Source organism: Sinocyclocheilus anshuiensis, unplaced genomic scaffold (assembly GCF_001515605.1).
Source record: "Sinocyclocheilus anshuiensis isolate Anshui unplaced genomic scaffold, SAMN03320099.WGS_v1.1 scaffold80, whole genome shotgun sequence".
Lineage (NCBI taxonomy): Eukaryota > Metazoa > Chordata > Actinopteri > Cypriniformes > Cyprinidae > Sinocyclocheilus > Sinocyclocheilus anshuiensis.
The window spans coordinates 1067178-1084961 of record NW_015554102.1 but is presented as its reverse complement, the minus strand read 5'-3'; the positions used below and the strand labels follow the sequence as shown (position 1 = coordinate 1084961).

Sequence of the window (17784 nt, the reverse complement as noted above, 5' to 3'; positions counted from 1 at the left end):
ATGATCGGCTAACGTTGTGTATGTTTGACACATTCCTCATAGATGCATGCTGCTGTGATTTAGGTCAAAAATGCATAAATAACTCAATAAATATCAAGCGATCTGTAAGAAGAGACTAAGCAATAGTGACATAATGAAAACAGTTACTCACACTTGTGTTGTTACATCGTCTTTTACTTTCAGTCTTTTTGAAAATCCTGCATCGAATTGTGCCATGTTTGTAAACGAATCCGCGGTAAAATGAAGTGAACAAAGGACCGAGTTCTTACTGACGAGGTCTGGAAGTTCTTTAAAAATGAACTTCATCCACTCTTTCCTAACATTGGAATAAGAGGGAAGGCAATGCAAAGACTGTTTTTTTCCACAATTTGGAACTGCACCGCGCCTTGTTTGTCTTCGGAGCCATCTTTATTATTTGGTTTCTGCATAGACCTGCGAGTTTGCCTCTCGTTAACACTACATGGGCGGTGTGGGCGGGGCTAAACAGGCAGTGATGTCGATCTTCTTCTGCGGAGGTGGGGTTTATCCACACTATTACATCATAGAGTGGAACATTCCGAAAGCTGTTGTTTTGGGAGACTGCCTTCAATATAAGCTGTTTTAGACTAATGACAAAGTTTTGAGTTCTGAAACTTACAGAATGTTTTTATAGTACAATGACCTCTTATTTGTCGAAAGATCAAGGGAATTTTGGTTTCTCAGTTCATGACCCCTTTAAGAGGTTTATTTAGCATATTGCATTCTAGACAGAGTAACGATTAGTACTGCTTCAAGACAGTTGTGAGAATATTATAAAGTATGCTAAAAGTTGAGAACAAATAGTCAAAATGTATCTGATTTATTTGACAAATCTTTCTCTGAGGACCCTTAAACCCCAACAGATGCTCCTCACAGCTTGAATGTTGACTGGTTAGCTGTCAGTCCTGTAAAAATTACACTGTGTCCCACTCCCACCTCAAACGTTTAGATATCAAATAATCCAAACTGGCTGTATTTCGGAGCATCTAACCCAGTTACGGAAGAATCTCATCTTGAGGATTCAGTGATTCTGATGGGGCACTGGAGGACTGCAGGGGAATCTGAAGGTAGAAGCACATACACTGGACAGATGCTATCTCAACCGCTTAGGGATCTCAACCTGAGAGGAAGATTGAAATGAAGATTAAGCATTTATAATATTAAAATATTATATGATACAAGATTACGTAACTTTTTTGATTGAGTGTAAAAATTAGTGTAAAAAAAATTAAATTTTTTGTAAGAAATTTCATATATGCATCATGTCACTTCATATCTGTACAGAGAAAAGCATCTCTGGCTGTGTGTAGCATGATGCTGAAAGTTTGTTGCCACAATGAACAAGAAAAATTGACCATGGATTATTTAAAATGGCAAACCTCTGGGGAATAACCATTTGTAAAAACAACAACAACAGCACCAAAAAACATGTTTGGTCATGTTCTGTATCCATGTGCACACCAGTGCCTCAAACCACATTCATCCATGCAGAGAAGCAGATCTAAAGCAAAATTAAAACAATGTGTCTCATCAATAGTAATTGTGTGGATTATTAATGTTTATATGCACAGGAGAACTTCTCACTGAAAATGTATTCTTAAGTCACAAAATGTATCCACATGGATTTGTTTGGTCACACTTTATTTTAAGGTCCAATTCTTGCTATTAACAAACCATTAACTACAACATTTGCCTCAATAAACTCCTAATTTGCTGCTTATTATTAGTTAGTAAGGTAGTTAAGTTTAGGTATTGGGTAGGATTAGGGATGTAGAATATGGTCATGCAGAATATGTGCTTTAATAAACAGCCAATATGTTAATAATAGGCATACTAATATATAGTTAATACTAGTAAGAATTGGTCCATATACTAACCTTGAACTGTGCTTTTAACCTTGATCTAATGCAAATGAAGTTGAACTATTGTAAATGCGCGACTGTGTGCCCAAGGTTAGTAATTTGCATTAAAAACATCTCCATATCGCTTTCCTTTACAGCCTTTAGTCAGTCTCTGCCAACGTTAGACGTAGGGCTCTCGAGCAATACCAAGTGCAAGCGTGTCATCTTCAAACCATTTTAAACACAATAAACAACCTTTTACACACTCAAATTACAGACTCAGCCAACTGTACATACATGTATCTGCGTTTTCTGCAGAGAAACCTCTGCACAACCTGCATACTTTATTCTTAAAAGTATTCATTTAAGGCTATGTGATTTTTGTATATGTGTGATTTCAGCTGTTTCTATTTTTTTGTAAGTTTAGAATACTGATGAGTCATGATTTGTAAATTGTAAATTGTAAATTGTAAATTCTAAACGCAATTCTAAAGTGTGGATCCAGTGGACAATTTAATATCCCATGAGGCCACGGGAGAGGATTTTTAACGGTCGCAAACTGCTACACTGAAAAACCTAATAAGTTGACTCAACTCAACTGATTGAGTAAACTTGTTCCCTCAATTTAAAGTAAAGAGTAAAGAGTGTCCTAAAACTTACCTCAAACTGGTAAATGAAGATGCTGAGATCTTGAAAGATCTGTTTCTTTTTTTGTTTTGTTTTTTACAGACAAAATGAAGAGAGACCCGGCCTTTTGTAATTGCCCATCTGCAATAGTTCTCTTGTTGCTGGGCAGAACTGCTTGAACGGCCAATTACATTAAATAAAGACCAGAATGAGCTGTTTTAATAAATTAGTTGAGTTAACTACACTTGAAATCTTAAGTTTACATATTTTGTAGGTAAACAAGTTACATGAACTTACATTTTGATTTATGGGCCCAAAACTTTTAATTACTTAAAAATTTTAAGTAATGTTTAGTCAAGATTACTTAATTAAGTAAAGACAACATTTGGGTTTACAGAGTGTAGAGGGCCAAACATTATAAAAGTGTAACTTGCATTAAAATATCTTAGGAATACAATGCTGTAGAAAGAAGCCTTCACATTTTCTTATTGAGATGGTGATGTTTAAATGTTTGGTCATGTACTGGCATGTGTAGTAATCTATGACATGTGATGTCCGTGTCACCTTTTTGAGAGCGTTCATGCTGCAGTTTCTGATAGAGTCCAGTAGCTGATCTCTGGAGCTCCCGTCCGTCTGTCGGACAGCTGCACTGCCGTCTGGTTTCCTCTGAGAGATCGGGGTCAGCGACCTCCTCAGGGCCTGAACATCTAACGCTGGGCCGGGAGGGGGTGGAGGAGGAGCTTGTCGACTTCCTGTTGCCCCTTCTTTCTTCCCTGTTACCTCAGATGGGAGGGGTCTAGACGGTGACTTTGTGGGCGGAGCTTTGGGAGTTTCCTGAGCAGAAGTGAATTTTGAGAGGGCAGCAAATTTAGAGTCTTTCTTCTGAGTGTTGATGGACGATGTTGTTGGCTTATTCTTCTCAGGTGAGCTCTTATCTTCACGTGGCCTGGACTTAGTCTCCTGTCTGGAGAGTTTTTGCGCTTCTAGCCGTTGCTGCCTCTTCCTGTCCATGTTTCGGCTCAATATGTTCGTCATGGTCATCCTGGGCCCAGCCAGCTCAAAGTGATATCCCAGCTTCAGCAGTGAAGAGTTGTCCCGTAAGACTTTGGCTATCTCCATTTCCGTCTTCCCTCCGCAGATGTGTCTCTGGTTATGAAACCTCAACTCCATAAGCGTGCTGTTGTGCTGAAGAGAGTTGATGATGGTCAGGATGCCTTTGCCTGTCAAATGATTCGAGTCGAGGTTGATGCTGGTCAGGGTGGAATTATCTCGTAGGGTTCCAGCGAGGGCAAACGCAACATGATCGTCCGCTCTCGTGTTTGCAAAGCAGAAGGTTTTGATGTGAGTGTTGCTGCGAAGACCTTCTGCAAACTGTTTCAGGGTGTCTGTCTTAATGGCATCTGAATTATTGACGTTGAGCTCTGTTAGTTCAGGGTCGTCGCTGCGAACCTGCTCCAGAAGGTCATCAAACATGCTGGAGCCAGTGTCGCTGTCCACATCTTCACTAAAAGTCTCGTCCTCCTCAGTAGTAACAGAACGGTCATCCATGCCATAAGAGTTCAATGAGGTTTTATGGCTGGAAATGGTAGATATTTTCACCTCGTTGTTTTCTGATTCTTTCACTTCTTCTTTTTCACTCTCTTTCTGTGCTCTGGTTGTATCTGTCTGTGAGTGATGTTTCTCATCCTCCTCTAGTCTCTCTCTTCTTCTGCTTCTCTCTTCTATATTTCTAGATCTGCTTTTCTTTTCCTCTGTTTCTACATCTTTAAGGTTTACTCTTCCTTCTGCTCTGTTGTTCTTTGGTTCTTCTATGGTTTTATTTCTGCTTTCATATTGTTTCTTGACATCTGCCTTATTGTCTTTTACTTTTAGGTCTTCGGTGTCTTGTAGTTTGGAGACAAACCCTCGTATTTTGGAGTTTTCACTCACTTTTTTCTCCTCCTTTCTCCCACTTTCTTTCTTATCATCTTTCTTCTCTTGCAGTTTAGATATGAGGTCTAGAGTTTTGCTGCTTCCTCTTTCTTTTCTAGAAAGCTTGTTTCCACTTTCTGTCTTATTATCTGTCCTCTCTCTTTCTCTCTTCTCCTCCCTTTTCTTCTCTTTGCCTTTTTCGTCTTCATCAGATACATTTTTTGAGTCATCCTCCCTTTTTCTTGCTTTCTCCGGATCAGCATTTCTGCTCTCCGTATCAGGAGGATCGCCGCTCTGTGATCTGGAAAACTCTCTGCTTCTCATCCGGCGGAGTCGATCTCTCCTTCTGCCATCCCCTCCCTTCAAACATGAAACACAAAATACATTATTCACCACAGCACATTAAATCTGAGAAGCTGTTTGTCTTTTGATAGTTTAAATTTCAGATTTTGGCTAATTGTTATCTGACTGTTTACATCTTAATCACCGCATTCACATTCTATATAAGTTTCCATTTGCTTTCATTTGGGTGTAATTATTGATAAATATCAACATCAAACATCAAACAAACAAAACGTATCTAGAATAATTACAGAGCCAATGGCTGGACCCAGCTGGACTGAGCGAGTTATTTTTAGTGGTCATTAAAAGGGAAAGAACGTACTGTGCAGATTTGTGAGCTATTGTCTGAAGAAGTCTTAAAACTCTCAGATGTGCCCTTATAAGGCAGCAAAGGGAGGAACATTCAGGTCAGGAATTCTGTCCTTGACAGTTTCAAAGCCTCAGTGAGACCAAGCTTTAAGTAAACACATTCACAAAAAAGAGATCAGATAGATGATCTTTACAATTCTGGATCAATCAAAAATGAAATACATACAGGGAACCACATTTATAGAGAGTACAATGTTACTTAGTAACTTGTGAGATTCCTCTGAGATTGTGTGTGTGCTCTGTTGCCTGCTGAACGTGTTTCAAACAAACACTTCAGTGTCTCAATAGACTTGCGTCTCACATTACTAATGCTTCATTAGCACCTGTTTAATCACATAAACACAACTAGCACTCTCCAAAAACACAAGGAACACCATCCCAGAAGGACAAGACCATCTGTTCTGCTCTGTTACTCTAGAAAATATTAATTTTTATGGCATGCTTTTAGAAAAAAAACATTAAGGTGGACCCAAAAGTGAATGAATACAGCATCTTCGATGTCAAAGGTTAGTTTTTTATAGTTTAATCGGAGTGCCAACTACAAATAACCATCACCCTAGAACCACCAAAAGGAGAGAGAATGTTTATACCAGACAACAATAAACTAATCTATGATACTAAATGTTTATAAAGACTGTAAAGAATAATTACATGCTCAGGATTTTCACCCAAGAGAAGTTTATACTGTTTCCAAACAGAAGAGCATGAAAAATGTAATATTTGGAGAAATCTAACTGTGCTCTGAAATATCTTCTTCTTGTCAGAAATGTTTCGGAGATTTGTTGTTTTGATTCACACTTGGAAGTACAAAGTGTTTTGTGCACAGTCAAACACTCCAAAGCAAAGAAAACTTCATCACCAACAGATGATGGCAATTAGGGTCCCTTTGTGGGACATGTGTGTGCAGAAAAATGGGTGTTGATACATGGGACCATGACAGCATGTCAGGCATATAGGCCATACTGATTAACAGGGATCTCAGTGCTAAATAGTGTTCACAGATCCAATAAAAATGTCACACTATGCTGGGATCTTAGAATTACAGATGACCACAGGTCAGCTATTCATTCTTCATTCTCCCTGCATGCAACTGGCAACATACAAAAATAAATCCATCTGTTAATGCATTTTGGAATAATTGAAACTTTGAAATTATCCTGTGGTGAAGTTTAAAACGAATCAAATTATTAAGAAACTTAAATAGTAAGCGTTATTCTGTATAAGAAATTTATAATTTCTTATATCTGTAGTAGTAATAATAATCATAATAATAATTATTATTATATGTAATAATAATTATTAATATATTAATACAAATAATTATTATTATTATTAGCATATGACCTCTGCGCTCAGCTCTCTCCGGATCAGTTTCTTGGTCTCCCGCTCACAGTAGTCCAGCATAGCCTCTCTGTCATATCCTCTGGACGGCAGTTTGTCTGTCTGGTTCCGCTGGCGGAGTCCCACTGGTACTTTCGGGTCTGGGTCGATGTAAACGAGCTCCCGCTCGAGCTCCTCCACCTCCTCCGGCGAGAGCGTCTCGAGCAGCAGTTCCGTGTCCGACTCATCGCTCCCCTGACTCTCCGAGACCTTTGGTCTGGACATTTCTTTGGAAATATTTAATGTTGATTGGTCAAGTATAATGTTTGATTCTGCGGGAATGCAGCTGACAGAGTTTAAAGAGTATCTATGATGAAATCCATGATGAAAGGGGTGCAGAGGGTCTCTCGCGCAGAGCGCCTTTCACGAGCTCCAGCTCAAGCTCGAGCGTCAAGACGCATTCCGCGCGATCCTTCACAGCTGCGTGACCACGTGCAGCCTGCGCACAAGCACAAAATAATGTGAAAGAGCTTTGTCTGTCAGACAGATTCAACAGTGTCTGTCTGCGTACCCAATTTTTACACCAGTGGTCCTCCAACATAATTTTCTCGCAAGTTTGTAAGAATTCTGTCATATTTCTTTCACTTCCATAAACCAGGCATTGACAGAATCACAAAAGTTCTGATTCATCTTTTTCCGTTTCCTTTTCTCTCTTTCATCGCCTTCTGTGTGGAAACCAGATTGAAAATTGTCCAGGTGTCCATTTGAGTTTAAGTACTTGCTCAGCTGATTAAAGACTAACTTTTTAATAATCTTTCCTATAAAAGGAAGATTTATATTGGTCTATAGTTGCTCAATATGGTGTTATCAAGATTGCTCTTTTTCAGAAGGGGTTTAACAACTGCAGTTTTCAGGGAGTTTGGAAACGTCCCAGAAAGAAGTGAGGCGTTCTCACCACTTCTAAGAGATCTGCTTCCAAACAGTTAAACACCCTTTTGAAAAAATATGTGGGAAGTGTGTCAAGATAGCAGGTTGACGATTTAAGGTGCTGTACTATTTCTTCCAAAATTTTGCTATCAATTTCTTCAAAAGCAGACATAGTATCTTCTTTTTGGTATTGCGGTCGAATCTGTCTGACCTCTTCATAATTTGGGGATGTGCATAGGAGCATATGCCTGAATTTATCAGTGGCTAATAAATGAATTAAGTTAAGTAATAAATCCTGGAGTTCTGACAATTGACATCAATTTAATTTTACTACCTTTTACATGGATACATGTGTGTTGATTGATTGTTCATTGTGTGATGGCTGGGGTTATTTGTTTATTTATTCCACCTGTTAGCAATGGAGAAAATTTTTTGTTTGTTTTTGGAGGACTGGGTTTCTGCTGCCAGATTAAATGACATGCATATGAATCACCGCTAGATGCCAGCGCTTTCCCCAGTACTTGGTAAAGCAGAAATAAACTCATTCCGTTATTCTCAAATTTACAAAAAGTTAAAAGTCACATGTGTGCTCATCGGACACAACAGTGAAATTATTAAAATTACTTAACCATTAACTGTTTGTAGTATTCTAATATTTTTTAAAAATACAGTATTGGGAGGCGAGGGTCTGACACATGGTATAATAAACCAATAAACTAATTTAATTAAAAAGAAGCGTCGCCTCCCAGTGATAAATATAAAAATACTGGAGTGCTAGAGTTCCATAAACTTATGTAGGCGTTCTGCTTGTGACGTCACAATGAAGAAGAACATTACTGGATTCACAGTCACGTGACGTCGATCAGCGCGAGAGTTTGAGGTTGTTTTTCTAGTTTATGTGATGGTAACTGGAAGTAACGCTGTATGTATATAGTGTAAAAAATATTTTTGTAAACCATGGAAGGGTTTTGTCCGTTTTTCATGTTTATTGGTTTTTAATGTAAGTTAAAGTTATTAAAACTAATCTACCACTGTAAAAATGTTTCTGCTATTAGTTATCACAACTTACATTTTAGCTTTTATTTGAAATATCTTTAATACCCAAGTTAACTAAACTTATTTTAAGCCGAACATGAATACTTTAAGTTGAAACAATGCATTATTATTCTATTGTTGAATTTTAAGTCGTGAAAACTACTCACAGCAATCATTTTTTATACACTGAGATTAGTTTTAGATCATTTAGTTCTTTATTAAATCCTTAGTTTGGGGTTTCTTTGTATTTTTTAATCTTCCCCATCTCTAAAGACGATTGCTTGTAACTCTTTACAATAGCAAAGAGTAAGAATACAACTCAGAGACATGAACATATTGTTGCTCCTTAAATGAGTTTCATTTTAAACAAGGTTTTTATAATTACTGCATGCAGATTTCAAAATCTTATTTCTTCGTTTACATTGAATATGTGCTTTATTTGAAAAACATGTGAAACTAGGACCAGTAACCATATCAAAAATAGCAAACAATCGACAGATTGCTAAATAAAATTTAAAAAATAGGTTTAAACAGATCTCGTATTATAGCAATTTCAAGGGAGGCACTAGAGCCCAAACGAATGTTTGGTTGAGAGCATCTCTGACTCTACGAATGTGTGAAAATATAAATATTTTAAAACTAATAAAAATGGCAAAAGCACACAGAACTACTAAAATTAAAATGAAAACAAAATATAAATACTATAATAGTATTGAAATAATGCTAAAATAACACTGATCAGTGTTAAGAAATCAGATGCACCAACACACCAATGATCAGTAAATAAAGAAGGGAAGAGACTTTGTCTGATATTAGAACAAAGAGTTTTATTCCACACTATAAATTGGGACATTTTTTTTAACAAGCTGGTCAAACCTCAAACCCTAACAACCCCCACCCTCACCCTTCAAAACGACTTGAGCAGGTTTTGTGGCAGTTCATTACACTCTTCAGTCTGCTACAATTCTGACGTGTGTGTCCGTTACATATCCTGAATATCTGACCACCATCTCTAAAAGCAGTAGCACGAATGAGACGGCCGAAACCTCCTGAAACTTACAAACGACATTATTGCTCCGATAAATAAAACTAATCTACAAAAGGAAATAAAACGTCACAACGGGGAGAATCCCAGATGCCTGTGTACTGAAACGGCAAGTTTCCAAATAATTATTTCTCTGTATTTTTTATTTATTGTATTTGGTGAAAACCGTTCGTTTGTCCTGTGTTGTGGCGTTTCTGGCCGTGCATGCAGAAAAGACGACCCTCGCTGTGATTCACGAGAGCGTCCCTCCTCCACACCAGAAAGCAACACAAACACAAGCCCATGCACCGCTATATTCATTCAGCATTTAGCATATTTATCATTTTAGACAATCACAAACAGTTTGACAGAAGGAAAAAAGCTGTAAAAATACAAAAAAAAGTGACAAAATAGTATCATTCAGGACAATAGAGTCCAACAGAGAGTAAATAGCACCGTTGTTACAAAGGTCAGAGGTCATAGGTTAGGGAACGGGGAGGGTCAGTTACACATCCAGGAGAAGGGATGGAGGAGGATAGGGTGGGAGACTGGTTGCCTCCCTCGTCCGACTCACTTCCGCCGGCCTGTGTTGGTTGTGCTGCAGGTCACGCACATGTAATCCTCCTCGGCTGCGAGTTCTGCTGATACTCCCACACATATCATATGGAACCAGCGGTTACAGCAGTCACACTGAACCCAGTACACCTAAAGCAAAGAGAAACCAGTCAAAACACATTCAAACACACACAAACCCACTTAGTCGCTACGTTCACTTGCCCACCTCTTCCCCCTCCGGCTGGAGACAGTTCTCTGCTGGACATTGGGTCATATCCTCTTCAGAGTCTTCTGACTGAGACACATCTGATGCAGAGACAGATGCCGCTTTCCTCTCTCGCCGCTTCTCTGTACCCATCCGCTGCTTCTTGCTTTTCGGCTTCATCCCTCTATCCCTGATCTCAGCCTCCTCTCTGTTCATTCGCCGCTTGGCTTTCTTTTCTGCTGAAGTGATTGCATCTCCCTATAGACAAATGATGTATTAAAATCAAAAAGCAAGAATACAATATAGAACTATTGACTTATTAATAATAAGTATACAATACATTTGAAGTTTTTTGCAAAATATTCCATTCAGTATACATTGTTTGAGAGAGCACGGAACTGATTAATGTATATAATTTATGTTTTATGAAAGTGACAAGCTGCTGCTTTTGCCATGATTCCCGTTTCCATAGTAACAGCAACTTTCTTTTGATTGGTGGATTCAAGGAGGCTTTTTCTTCAGGAATATGGCCAGTGTAGCTACCAAACACGAAGCTGAAATCACACTGACTTTTGGCTTCTACAGATGCATATAATACTGCTGATCTTTGAGCTCTGGGTTGGTTTGTCTCAAAGTTTATACATTATCCCAATGGAGAAACAGATTTTTTACTTATAATTCCTGACAGTTCTTCTCAATTAGTGACTGAACTTTAACTGCTAACAGCCTAAAAGTAATGATGCATGCACAGCTTCACACTCCTTACCTCTCTCTGCGGTGAGGAGTGTTTTGGTGTAAGGTAGGGTGGGTGATCTGTGTGGGACGTGTCTGTGGTCAGGGGGCCGGACAGCAGAAGTCTGTAGAGCTGCTGGGTCTCGGGGACAGAAACCTGCAGGAGCAAACCCTCCACCATCAGTTCCTCCACCTCCGAACTGAGACCTGGAACAATGACACGGTTTCATTTTATAACATAAGCAGTCATCCTGCTGCTTTAAGCGTCTGCACAGTGAATTTCAGAAAATATGAAAATGCTCTTTGAGTTTGCGTGTGCGCGAGAATGATACAGACCCTGGAGAGGGATACAACGCTGCTCTGTGTAAAACACAGACTGTTGCCCAGAAACACCCCAGTCCTGATACGGAGATGGAGATCCACACAGTGGCTACAATAAAACAATGACTCTTTATTGATGGGTAATAAGAAAAATTGACATTGACACAGTGACAACTATATATATATATATATACACACATCTCATATTTTCTATAATAATAAATTCTATAATATTTATAGAATTAAAAACAATAATAAAATATAATAAAAATAGCAGAATTCTCACCCCCTTGGGAACAAGACATCAAACTGCTAACAGTCTGTGATATAATGTCTAACCTTCCTTTTGTGCCCAGTGGTCCTGTGGCTCTGTGTAGGTGAAGCTCCTCTGCAATCCTGAGAGGTCAGCGAGTGATCGTACGAGTCTATGACCTCTCGTGCCTGTCGCTGCCAGCTGACAGTGCGTTCAATCATATAACGCAGAGCGTCACCCTCCGGGAGACGCACACGGATCCGCTGCAGTGATGCTAACAGGGTCTGGATCTTTGCCAGTGAGGGCTTTGTCGACCGTAGACATAAGGGACACAGCCAGGCTTCTGGGTCGAGGGGATCGGAGGGTCTACGTACGCACACGCTGTGGAAAGCATCTCGACACAGCTCGCACTGCAGCATGGCGCCCATGGGTGGTTTCTGACACACACACACTTTGAGAGAAGCGCAGTCCGCTGTAGGCAGGAGCTTCGATTCATTAGCTGCACGAAGAGCGCATAGTGACTCCAGCTCTTTTAAACGAACCTCAGCTAGAGTAAACATCTGTGAGAGAGAAAAAGAATGAATGAGAAAGTGAAGCGTTTTGTTTATCTGAAATTTTTCTGGACTGTACCGTATAGTGAACTCACAGCAGACGCGGAGTCTTTGCTGTCTGAAAGTGCTCTCTCAACATCACTCATACTGTCCAGCTTCACAAGCTTCTTCTTCCCTGATGACATACATTCTCCCTTCATCTTCCTCATCTTCTTCTTCTTTAAAGAGCTGCCCACTTCCCATCGGGGACACAAGACCTGCACGAGTGACCAGACCCATGAATTACCTTGACAACAACCATTTTATTTCAAATAAAATTATATATTCAAAACAAATTATGAATAAATGTCATGACAACATTTACAGGGCATATTTCACCTTAAAATCAAAACTAAACTAATAAAAAATATGAAATTACATTTTTCACAATGACATTTTTTTTATAAGGAAACCCCCAATTCTCATTCACAGTGTAATGATTATAATTAAAATAAAATAAATTAATTAAAACAAGAAATTTTGCTTTTATTTTTTTAAATAATTGAGACAGGATGTAAATTATATTAGGGCTGCCCTCGACTAAGGATTTTTCTGGTCGGCTAGTAGTCGTTCATTTTAAGCATTAGTCGACTAATTGCACGTTTATTGATAAATCATTTAAATCATTATTATGAGCCTTTAATTGCCTACATAAGCCTAATAAGCACTCAAGCACACCCATAAAGCTTGCCACGGCACACCGGCAGAAATAGGATTATGAATGTGTCAGGGAAAAACAGTAAGGAGGCTGCATTGTGAGGGGAACAGGGTCACATCACAGGAGAGTGAACTGCCTGTCAGAAATCATAGCACGTCAGCTGTCTTAACCGCAGCTTGTGTACTGCATCATCACTGTGTCTGTCACGCGACTGTGTTGCCCTTTCGGGCTTGAACTGATGGTAAAACTAACAACATTATTACGCGGGGCATAGTGGACCTACAATAATGTACAGTATTTGAAAAATAATGTTTTTTTTTTTAACATTAAAGTATGTCAATATATTCTGTTACACCAAATACACAAAATAATGATCTTTAAAAAAGCATCATATGACCCCTTTAAGAGATGAAGTCGGCGACACTGACTCGTCATCTCTGCAGTAGTGATGCGCTTATATGCGTGTTTCATACGGATTACATCATCTGAGAATATTTGTTTATTATTTGAATTGGTTAATTTGAAAATAGACATTTCGCTTGTTTTTAATGTCTGTAAGGCTAAGATATACACAGAGTTTCACGCTCAAGTTCACAAAGACCGAGACGGAAGAAAGCGCATCCTGTTTGCTTTCATTATTTTACAAAAGCGCAATGTTTTGTTGTTATTGTGAGTGCACACAAATAAACGTAGAGTCTTTACATATTTGAAAGATGTATTACTCTTATTTGTATGAGCAAAAATGAGGGAGTATTTTAAGAGCAAGTGAGCGCACCGGCGCCTCCATCTGTCATGCAGTGAGCGTGCAACAGTTTCCACACTCTGCCGTCTGCAGACACGAACAGCACACATTTCTCTAGATTAACATTAGATTGAGCGGCCATGTAAAGTTGCTAATACTCACATATTTCAGTTGATAAGCCATATTTGTGGTGGATGAATGATAGGCGAGCGTTTGGATGTCCTGCCCGATGTACTGTATTACCACAAAAACCAGCCGTTAACGATCTCTCCATCACAGACTGCGTGCGACTAATAAAATTTTGGTCGACCAAGCCTCTTCTGGGCGACTAACGATTAGTCGACTATTAGGGGGCAGCCCTAAATTAAATTATATTATATTTTATATTATATATACACATTTAATAATGAGAATCACAGACAGTATTTTTATACTATAATTCTCATAGATTAACACAATATATAAATATCAATGCGATAATTTTAAGGTTTTCTTTTGCATTGCCGTAATGAGTTTAATTTGTAATTTAATAATTTTCTTTATATTTTTCTTTTTGCTTTTCTTTCAATTTGGCAAAATTAAAATGGCTAACCTCTAAATCACTTTCAAGAGCTAAAAACTTCAATTTAAAAGTCTAAATATTTCAACAAATTATTTCTCATTCATTTAATATGATATGACCAGTCTAACCTCCAACAGCGTGAAATGAGAGTTTTTGATGAGGAAGGTTTTAGCAGCCGACTCTTTCCAGGCCTGCACCTCTGAAACCAGAACCTCCAGCTGGTCCAGAGGCTCCAGTCGCACAGGAATAGCATGAGCTCTCAGAACCATATCAGAGAGCGAGCTGAGAACCGGAGTCTGACCTCCAACCTGCCAGCACAATCAGAAACACCAACAATCACATAAACTGCCATTAACACTGCAGACCGATGAAGCTTCAAAAACATGAACATGAGACGACACACTAGCTTGTAGAATGCATACAAGCTACATAGTTCGTATAATGTTGAGTACTCAACCTGTAAATCCTCAGCTTCCTGGAGCCATTCTTTAGCCCTGTTCACTGTGTCTTGCAGTAGCAGGCAGTTTGGCAGGTATGCTGGTACCCCGTCCACCTGAGTCAACATAGAACTGAGCGTCTCTAAACTCTCTGGAGGCCTAAAAGAAAAAGTGAAAACATTAACAAATGTCACTCAGCTCATTACACAATCACTTTGTGGAGCCTCCTGCCGGTTCTCAGCACACACCGCAGGAATTAAATTTTCATTCAAGGGCTTCTTTGCATTTCCAAGCCTCCAGTTTACCCTGAACTGATGCAAATGCTCATCTGTTGTAAAAAAGGAAGTGGTTGCCTAATTCATCATGAATTGGCTATTGAAACTGATCTTAGGTTTTGTTTCGTACAAAGTCACTCTAATAGATCGTTATGGCTTGAGACTAGAGCTCCCACTTCAATGGCCAACAAGCCTTACAAAACCAACCAACCAGTTGATATTGTTAACTAATATTTATAAAAATTGTTTTTGTTAATTCACACATATACACACACACACACACATATATACATATATATACACACATATATATATACACACATATACATATATACATATATACACATATATACACACATATATATACATATATATATATATATATACATACATACACACATATACACACACACTGTATGTATATATATTTAAATTTTAAACTTTAAATTTAAAACTAAATTAATTTGTAATTTTAAACTTTATTCTGAAATAGAATAAAGTTAAGTTAAAACACTAAAATGGCAAACTAAAACTGAAATAAAAGCTGAAGCTAAATATAAAACGAATAAAAATTACAAAAGCACATAAAATGTAAATAAAAAAATAAAAAAATAAAAAACGGAAATATAAAAATTAAACCTAATTCAAAATATTAATAAATAGTCCAAAAATATATGATTAATACTAAAGTAACATTGTTGCAAACTTATTTTCATACAGACGTCACTTGAGTAATTTTTTCATTAACTTAGAGTAAATTAACTTACTCATGTTATTTTTGTAGACAAAATAAACTGTGCCTTTTATTGGTTTTTAAATGGATGAGTTGCACTGCACTCTGAAGTCCCCATATATGCTTTTTGAATGTACAACAAAGTTGTAATGAAGCCCCAAAGGATTTCAAAATAGGGTTTACAAAAATAAATAAATATTTTTTTCAATTCTATTTTACACATTTATATTAAGTCCTCAAAATATAAATGGGTCTTATAGCTGCCTTAACATTTCAAGAAGGGGCTTCTTCATATTTGGGGGTCTGTGACATCAAAAAGTTTAATAAATCCAAAGGGTAAACAAAAAGTAGCTTGGGTAGATTGGTGGTTGTGTTTTATCCGTGCAAGAGTCTTCATTCTAGTGTTGTTACGTTCTTGAACGAATCGTTCTTTTTGAATGAATCTTTTTGGTGAACGAACTGTTCTCGTGATCCATTGACTCATATTTCTCGTTCACTGATATTCCTCCCTCCATAGCAACGCATGCGCAGATCAGTGAACCGGGTAGCTCTGTGAACTGTTTCATCCTGTCAAAGAATGACTGAACCTCGAGCCAATAGCCTTCGAGTACGAGATGTGACGGAGCATGTGATTTGTTGAATGTAGTGAACGAATACGCCCTTCACTGACAGAGTTTCTTTTGAGTCTGAACGAGAGAGATCTTCTCGTTCGTGAACGAAATTACCGAACTGGTACATGTCGTTTGTGAACGAGTTGAATGAACTGGTACATCTCGTTCGTGAATGAAATGACGGAACTGGTACATATCTCGTTCGTGAATGAAATGGTACATCTCGTTCGTGAATGAAATGACTGAACTGGTATATATCTCGTTCGTGAACGGAATGAATGAGAGCGTACCGGGTCAGTCGGCCATTAAGCATGTCAATCTCGATCAGCAATCAGCAGAAAGCGGATGCAAAGCGCAGTTATAGGCACTGTGCAAATAAACTTGTTTATATATTCATATTTAGCATACAGAACATAACTCAACGTTTAATCCCCAATTTATGAATGTGTAAATGTCTGAGCAATAGTCTGTTCCTGGCCTGGTTATACAAGATTTTATCCCCACTTCTGTAAGCATCCTCTTTGGCGTGACGTAGCTGTTTGAGTTTCCCAGTAAACCACGGTTTATCATTATTGAACGATAAGAATGTCCTGGTAGGAATGCACATGTCTTCACAGAAACTGCTATATGAAGTTACAGTCTCTGTGAGCTCGTCCAGATCGGTGGCTGCAGCTTCAAAAGGATGTGTTGCTTAATGTTAAGGAGTTCGTCTCTGGTAAAACTTATAGAAGAAGAATGACAAAACACAGAACAAACAAACAAAAACAATAGAAGAATCGCGGAGCTCAGCGTCCTTGCTGCCATTTGCCGCGCCATGCTGGTATCGAATTTATGAATGTGTAAATGTCTGAGCAAACAATTAAAATGTTAATTATGCAAGAAAACCTTGTGCTTTGGTCATCTGAACAACTTATTTAGACTTTACTTTATTTATTTAATGAGTAGATTATGCACACATTTGACAACGCTAGCTTGAGGCAGCAAAACAAAGGGGAAACGGGAGGCGGCCCATTCAAACCAGCACAGGTTCGGCTACATAAGGAGCTTAAAATATCATCTTGTTGTGATCGACGTAATACAGCCTCAAATTAGAAATTTTATCACATATCTGCTGCCACTGCCAGAAAAATGGGGGTTTGGCAAAAGGAGAGTGGGACTGTGGGCGGTGCTCGGGGTGGTGACTGAAGGCAGTGACTGTGTAGTTCTGACGTCAAATTTTTACGGAAGTCACAACGGTTCGTGAAAAATAGCTCGAATTTTAAGCAGGCTGTGTGAATTTTACTGTGGACTGACTGTTTAAGCCAAATCACTTTTTTGTAACAAGTAAATACGTTCGTAACACATAAGACACTCTTTTTCGCCACCTGCTGGTGTATTTATGTAATATGAAGAAATGGTCACTGAACGAATCAGTGAACGTATCTGAACAAATCATCTTGGTGAACAAACTGAAAATGAACAAATCTCTTGAAAGAATCAATTTCCACCACTACTTCATTCAGTGCTGCCCCCACCTGGCCTTCAGCAGTGCCTGCGCTTTCTCTTCCAACTCCTCTGAGATTGTGAGCAGTTCCTGCAGCCGAGCCATCGTGCGTTCGGTGGAGGGATGCGGTGTCAGTCCGACCCCTCGATCGATCAGCCGGCGCATGCTGTCCAGAGAGAGACCACATGGGTTTGATACCAGATTCTCTGCCTG

General features: G+C 38.6%; 2 protein-coding genes across 3 annotated transcripts in view; both read right to left on the bottom strand.

The window, feature by feature from the left end:
* Nucleotides 1-890: 890 nt before the first annotated feature.
* Nucleotides 891-6930, bottom strand: LOC107669603 (leiomodin-1-like). Its single transcript, XM_016461904.1, has 3 exons — nucleotides 6453-6930; nucleotides 3051-4757; nucleotides 891-1138 (listed from the first exon to the last, which is right to left on the bottom strand). The coding sequence occupies exons 1-3, from the start codon at nucleotides 6711-6713 to the stop codon at nucleotides 1112-1114; spliced, it is 1995 nt and encodes a 664-aa protein (XP_016317390.1). The 5' UTR covers nucleotides 6714-6930; the 3' UTR covers nucleotides 891-1111.
* A 2272-nt stretch (nucleotides 6931-9202) lies between these two features.
* The window catches only part of LOC107669637 (lysine-specific demethylase 5B-B-like), a 27966-nt gene continuing 19384 nt past the window's right edge, over nucleotides 9203-17784 (bottom strand). For both annotated transcript variants that reach the window (XM_016461957.1, XM_016461956.1), the window contains 9 exons: nucleotides 17603-17784; nucleotides 14490-14628; nucleotides 14161-14340; nucleotides 12127-12288; nucleotides 11567-12040; nucleotides 11243-11336; nucleotides 10941-11113; nucleotides 10196-10432; nucleotides 9203-10119 (listed from right to left, as the gene is read on the bottom strand). The exon at nucleotides 17603-17784 ends at the window's right edge or, in 1 of these variants, runs on beyond it. In XM_016461957.1, coding sequence (XP_016317443.1) covers nucleotides 9985-10119; nucleotides 10196-10432; nucleotides 10941-11113; nucleotides 11243-11336; nucleotides 11567-12040; nucleotides 12127-12288; nucleotides 14161-14340; nucleotides 14490-14628; nucleotides 17603-17784 — 1776 coding nt within the window. In that variant the 3' untranslated portion in view covers nucleotides 9203-9984. The remainder of the gene's footprint in view (nucleotides 10120-10195; nucleotides 10433-10940; nucleotides 11114-11242; nucleotides 11337-11566; nucleotides 12041-12126; nucleotides 12289-14160; nucleotides 14341-14489; nucleotides 14629-17602) is intronic.